The following is a 6,035-nucleotide window of genomic DNA, read 5'->3' as shown; positions in this document are numbered from 1 at the left end:
ATTCGTATTCTGCTAGGAAATGACAACAGCTTAGAGTCCTGACTTAGCAAACTAATTTTTTTTTTTTTTTATAAGGCAAGGAATTTGGATGGGTAGCAAAAAATCACATTTTAATGAGACTAACTTCCTGGAATGGGAACAGGCTTTCCCAAGAGTAACATGGCAACACCCCACGGAAAGTGTATATAAATGCCCCAGAGAGGCCATGAGAGTCAGAACCTGAGCTCCTTGCTAAGCTGCAACCTCCTCTGCTAGCGCCATGGCCACCCAGCTCTGCTCTCCGATCTTCTCCTCTGGATCCATCAAAGGCCTCTGTGGCACCACAGGTGGTGTCTCTCAGGTGTCCTGTGTCCGCCCTGTGGGATCCTGCAGAGTCTCTTGCCTTCCTGGTGTTGGGGGGTCAGCCTCCTCCGTCAGGCTGGGCCTCTCCGGCCTTGGGAGTTGCTTGCCTCGTTCCTGCCCGTCCTCTGGGTTCCCCTGCTCCGACTTTACTGGGAGCGGGGGTTGGTTCTGCGAGGGCTCCCTCAATGGCAACGAGAAGGAGACCATGCATCTCCTGAACGGCCGGCTGGCCAGCTACCTGGAGAAGGTGCGCCAGCTGGAGCAGGACAACGCAGAGCTGGAGTGCCGCATCCGGGAGTGGTACAAGTCTCAGATGCCGTACATCAGACCAGACTACCAGTGCTTCTTCAAGACCATTGAGGAGCTCCAGCAGAAGGTAACTGGGACCTGGCCCTTCTCCAGCCCAGCAGCCCAAACCCTGGGAGGGGTCTGTCTCGTCCCACTACAGATGGGACTGTAGCTCTTAGGGGATTCTCTCTCCTATCAGGGCCAGCTTTTCTCTCTAGGGTCTTGGTTTCTTGGGGGACCCAGACCTCTCTGCTGCTTGTAACCTCCCCTCCAATCCAGCCATTCCTCCCCTCCCTCCGCTGTCTCAGCTATAGATAGGGCAGTCACATGCACCGAGCCCCTACTGGACACAAGCGCTGTGCCTGACAGCTTCCTATCCTTTCGCTTGTTTATCCCTCATCTTAAAGAGATGGATATTACTGGACCCATCTAACAGATGCGGAAGTTGAATTTTAGGGAGGTGCAGCAACTTGCCCGAGATCCCATAGCCTGTTGCTGTTGGATGCAGAACCTGAATCCAGGTTGGCCTGGTTCTCTCCACTCACCCACTGGGCCACTTTGGGGCTGTGGATGTCAGGACTGAGGGCCACTGACATCCCTTTGATGCCCCTCCCAGGAATGATGCTCCTTCTACACCTGGGCTCAGGATGTTCAGGGCTGGAAATGCCAAAGGTGCCGGTGGTACTTAGAAGCATGGCATCCGAAAGTTGGGCTGTCCCCTCCCCACCTGTCCCCACACTGCTGGGCCTTCCCCAGCTCACGGGACACCCCCTGTTCCCCAGATCCTGCTGAGCAAGACTGACAATGCCAGGATGTTCCTGCAAATTGACAATGCCAAGCTGGCCGCTGACGACTTCCGAACCAAGTGAGTGACCTGATCTAGGAATGTTTCTGTGCTGCTCCCTTGCCTCTGTCCCCCGCCTCTGAGAGCCGGTGAGTGGGAGTGAGGCCAGATGGAGCCGTACGTGGGAAATGTGGCATCGCTCCTGGATCGCTTTCGGGTCAAGGGAAAGGACCGCAGTGCTGCTGACCCCAAATCAGCCGCTGCAGCTGGTCAGCAGGGCAGTGGGCCCTGCCTGTGCATGGCTGCTTTGCTGTGGACTCAGCAGGGCTCTCTGCGTGCAGGTACGAGACGGAGCTGGGCATGCGGCAGCTGGTGGAGGCTGACACCAAGGGACTGTGCTGTACGCTGGACGAACTGGCTCTGTGCAAGGCCGACCTGGAGATGCAGGTGGAGTCCCTGAAGGAGGAGCTGATGTGTCTCAAGAAGAACCATGAGGAGGTGAGGTTGATGCCATGCACCCCCTCGATGTTTTCCATCCAGCAGGGAGCCACTGCTGACCCTTGGGTGTAAAACTATGACAACCACCTCCACAGTAACCCCAGCTGACATTTACTGATGGCCCACTGTGTGCCAGGAACTATACGAAGCACTTTGCATTTCATTCTCACTTCATGTCATTCTCACGATAATCCCAGGAGTCATATACTATTACAAGCTCCATTTTGCAGATGAGAAAACTGAGGCACAGAGAGGTTAAGTCACTTGCCTAATGTCACACAGATCCCAGACTCCTGCCCATGACACTAAATCTCCATTTGGAAGGTAGTGCCTGATAATGATTCTATTTGCCTGGTGTTTGCATTGTCTCACTTTACTCTCCCAAATCCTCTGAGGAGGCAGGTAGAGGTGCACGCGGAGGCTGAAGCTCAGAGAGGTTAAGTATCCTGCTTAATGTCACACAGCTGGCAACTGAAGGAGGAGGGTTTTTACCCAGGTCAGTCGAACCCTCATCCAGCATCCTTTTCACAGCCTTATGCCATCTTGCCTCCTTTCTGCAGGAAATCAACAAACTTCGATGCCAACTTGGGGACAGGCTGAATGTGGAGGTGGATGCTGCCCCGCCAGTGGATCTCAACAAGATCCTGGATGAGATAAGATGCCAGTATGAGACCCTGGTGGAAAATAACCGCAGAGACTTGGAGGCCTGGTTCAACACCCAGGTGGGTTTGGGCCAGCCCAGGACAAGCTCCTGGGGAGGGGTCACCCTTGACAGTAGCTTCACTTGCTCTGACCATGCTCTGGGTCCTCTCATGCTTTTCAGACTGACAAGCTGAACCAGCAAGTGGTGTCCGGCTCGGAGCAGCTGCAGTGCTGTCAGAAAGAGATCATTGAGCTGGGACGCACCGTCAATGCCCTGGAAATCGAGCTGCAGGCCCAGTACAACATGGTGAGTGGCCCCTGCCTGAGTGGCTGGCCAAGCTCGTGGCAGGTACCCTGATCCACCAGCCTCGGTTATCACGGGGTGTGATCGCAAGTGGTACCCAGATGCGCAGGGCTGTGGGTCTCTGGGTGGGATTCCCTCACATTGGGAGTGCTTCCTCTTTCCCACTGCAGCGGAATTCCCTGGAATCCACCCGGGTGGAGACCGAGGGCTGCTACAGCTCCCAGCTGGCTCAGATGCAGTGCCTGATCGGCAACGTGGAGGCTCAGTTGTCTGAGATCCGCTGTGACCTGGGGCGGCAGAGTCAGGAGTACAAGGTCCTCCTGGACGTCAAGGCCCGCCTGGAGTCGGAGATCGCCACCTACCGCTGCCTGCTGGAGGGAGAGAGAGTGCAGGTGAGTGGGTTCCGGAGGTCCCGGCTTGTGGAAAGGGCTCACTTGGACCCAACCCTCAGTGCCGCGGTGAGGGCATCAGTCCTAGGGTGGTTATTGCACAGATGAAGGGGGATTAATCAAAGCATCTTCAGAGAGATTCCTTCCAGCCCTGGGCTTTGGGCTTTTGCAGGGGGACAAGTCAGCCCCATTCATGGTACTTCTCCAACCATTGTTATTGGCTGGGAGTTTCTGGTCTTCATCCCTGCAGCCCTTGGGGATTTCAGAGGCACTGTCTGAGCCCTTTGTCATTGTCACCCACCTGTCTCACTTGACCCCTGTTTACGTTTAACGCAAATGTCAGTCCAATGGCCAATGCCAAACACCCTTGTATGATCTCATTTCCTCAAGCTGCCTGCCCGCCCTTGTGCCACGGAATGCAAGCCTGCCGTTATAGTTCCTTACATCCCAAGTGTGCCCTGCGCCCCGGCTCCCCAGAGCAGCACGCAGATCTGCACCATCACGGAGGAGATCAGAGATGGGAAAGTCATTTCCAGCAGGAAGCACGTGCAGCCGCTGTAACCAGCTGCCCAGCCCAAGGGGCAGGCCCTGGCCCACAGGAAGGAGGACACCCCTCTGGGTCCCGGCTCTAAAAGATCCCCCCCTCCCTTCCCTAGAGGCACTCCCTGCTCAACAGATTTTTCTACCTAAAATACTTCTTGGACTGTATTTCTGACCTTTACTGCTTCTATGCTTTGTAAAACTAGGTTTCCCTGGAAATTTACCCAATAAAGTGTGTTCTCTTGGTAAAGCAAACTTGCCTCTGTCGATCTTCTGTGGTTAGTTACTGGGGGTGTTTGATCTGGGCTTGCTGTGAAGGTGTGGATTTTGGTTTCAGGTCTGTCTCCTCTGGCTCTGAGTGGTAAGATGTGACAGAATGATTCAAACTATTTCATAACAGGGATACCCTAGGGCCTGGACCATGAGAACAGACGCTGACCTAATCCGATGGCTGCTGGCCAATAGCCTACAGGCTTGACTCTGCCCATGGGGACCACCTGGGGCGGCCCCAGGAGAGGCAAAGGCTCCCAAGCCGTCCTCCTCGGTAGCCCTGCCTGGTCTGGTGGTTCTCTCTTCCCTTCAGTGTCTCCTCCCTTGTCTAGCTCCTGTCACCTCGCTGGCCACCTCCAGGCCTGACACTGGGGACAGTTTAGGAGAGGGGATGCCACCCAGAGAGGCAAACTCCAAGTAGCCAGCCTGGGCCAACCACTCCAGGGAGGGGAGTTGTGTGAGCTGGGAGATGCAGGCGGGAAGGTTGGGTGAACCCACGTCCCTAACACTGGACACAGGGCTGAAGTGAAGGGCGGCAGGGACAGTGAAGTGGGGAAGGGGGAGGGGACAGCCAGACCTCACTGTGGAGCAAAGTTCAGAGTGCCTCAGATTCCACTGGCTGAGCCATGCTCATCTGGGCATGGCTCAGCCTGGACGCCCCTCTGATCACAGAAGCATGGCCTGTGAGATGTCTGAGGGCCCCATGCCTCCTTTGTCCCCCTACCTCATTCTTCAGTTGAGAATATAGGCCCAGAGAGGGCAGTGACTTGCCCCAGGCCACACAGCGGTGAGTGGTGGGGATGAGGCCATTGCTCAGCTCTTCTGACTCTAACTCGGGCACTCTTCCCAGCGCACAGATTCTCTGTCTCTGTCTCTCCCCAACCCCCTTCCCTCTTTTCTCTACCTCTGGGCTCTTACTTGAGTCCAAGACCCATGGGAAAGACCTGGTTCTGTCTATGTCACCAGGTAGTTGGTGCTAAACATGAATCTTCAACCTGCTTGACAAGCCAGAGGTGCAGCAAACACATCTTGGACCTCAGGGGAAGAAGCGCTCGGGCGGGCTGGAGCAGCTGGTGCTGAGCCTGGCTGTGCACCCTAACCACATCACGTGACCTCTCTGGTCCAGCTGGTGCATCTGTAAAATGGGGGTGGGGGAGGCTCCAATGCGTGCACAGTGCCCGGAAGTGGTAGCTATGAGCGCTGGTATTAAATGAAGAGTCCCAGGGCGGAGAGTGGGGAATGGGAAAGCCCAGCAGGCGGGCCCAAGCTCTTTGCTTGGTTACACAGCAGGACGCTGGCGGGGCCAATACTGCCCTCCAGCAGCACCCTCAGAGCTGAGCCCAAAGGGCTCAACCTCAGACCTGCTTGGCTTTGGGGCAAGAGGCCGGGCAGCAGGGCCAGCCCACGTGGTCTCAGCCCTGCCCTGCCGCTCTCTGTGCTCCGCACTCCTGCTCTGGGGTCTGAGGTCTGCAGCTCCGGCTCTGGCAGAGGTTCAGACGAGAGGTGGGAGGCCGGGCATGCGCAGAGCGCACCACACCCCAGGGTGCTTCTCCATAGAAATAGCTAGGGGCTGGGCAGTGGGCTGAGCCTCTGTTCTGGCCACTGTTCCAGCTGCCTGGCTCCTGCGTGGAAACAGCAGACAGGTGGTGCGGGCTTGTGACCTGACAATCACGCTGTCAGCTCCTCGAACCACGCGGTGTGTTCCCTGTTTATGTGCGTTCTACAGCTTGCCGAGTGCATTCACAGCCTCAGCACATGCATTCAAACAGCCTGTGTGTGGTAGGTGCTTTATTTATGCAGCTTTCTCTACCTTTTTATCCAGTTGTTCAGAGCATCTGTGTTGGTTAAGGAACCCCCTGCTCTTTTTTTTTTTTAACATCTTTATTGGAGTATAATTGCTTTACAAGCTTGTGTTAGTTTCTGTTGTATAACAAAGTGAATCAGCTATATGCACACGTATATCCCCGTATCCCCTCCC

General features: G+C 55.6%; 1 protein-coding gene across 1 annotated transcript; it reads left to right on the top strand.

Annotated features, from left to right (window-relative positions):
• Nucleotides 1-226: 226 nt before the first annotated feature.
• On the top strand, nucleotides 227-3,892 carry KRT36 (keratin 36). The gene is made up of 7 exons (XM_079904866.1): nucleotides 227-718; nucleotides 1,413-1,495; nucleotides 1,756-1,912; nucleotides 2,473-2,634; nucleotides 2,736-2,861; nucleotides 3,029-3,250; nucleotides 3,638-3,892. Exons 1-7 carry the CDS (start codon nucleotides 260-262, stop codon nucleotides 3,806-3,808), a joined length of 1,380 nt encoding a protein of 459 aa, XP_079760992.1. The 5' UTR covers nucleotides 227-259; the 3' UTR covers nucleotides 3,809-3,892.
• Nucleotides 3,893-6,035: the final 2,143 nt, after the last annotated feature.

This window comes from Stenella coeruleoalba, assembly GCF_951394435.1.
Source record: "Stenella coeruleoalba genome assembly, chromosome: 19".
In the NCBI taxonomy this organism is placed as follows: Eukaryota; Metazoa; Chordata; class Mammalia; order Artiodactyla; family Delphinidae; genus Stenella; species Stenella coeruleoalba.
The sequence above is the reverse complement of the archived record's forward strand: the minus strand, read 5'-3'. Positions and strand labels throughout refer to the sequence as shown.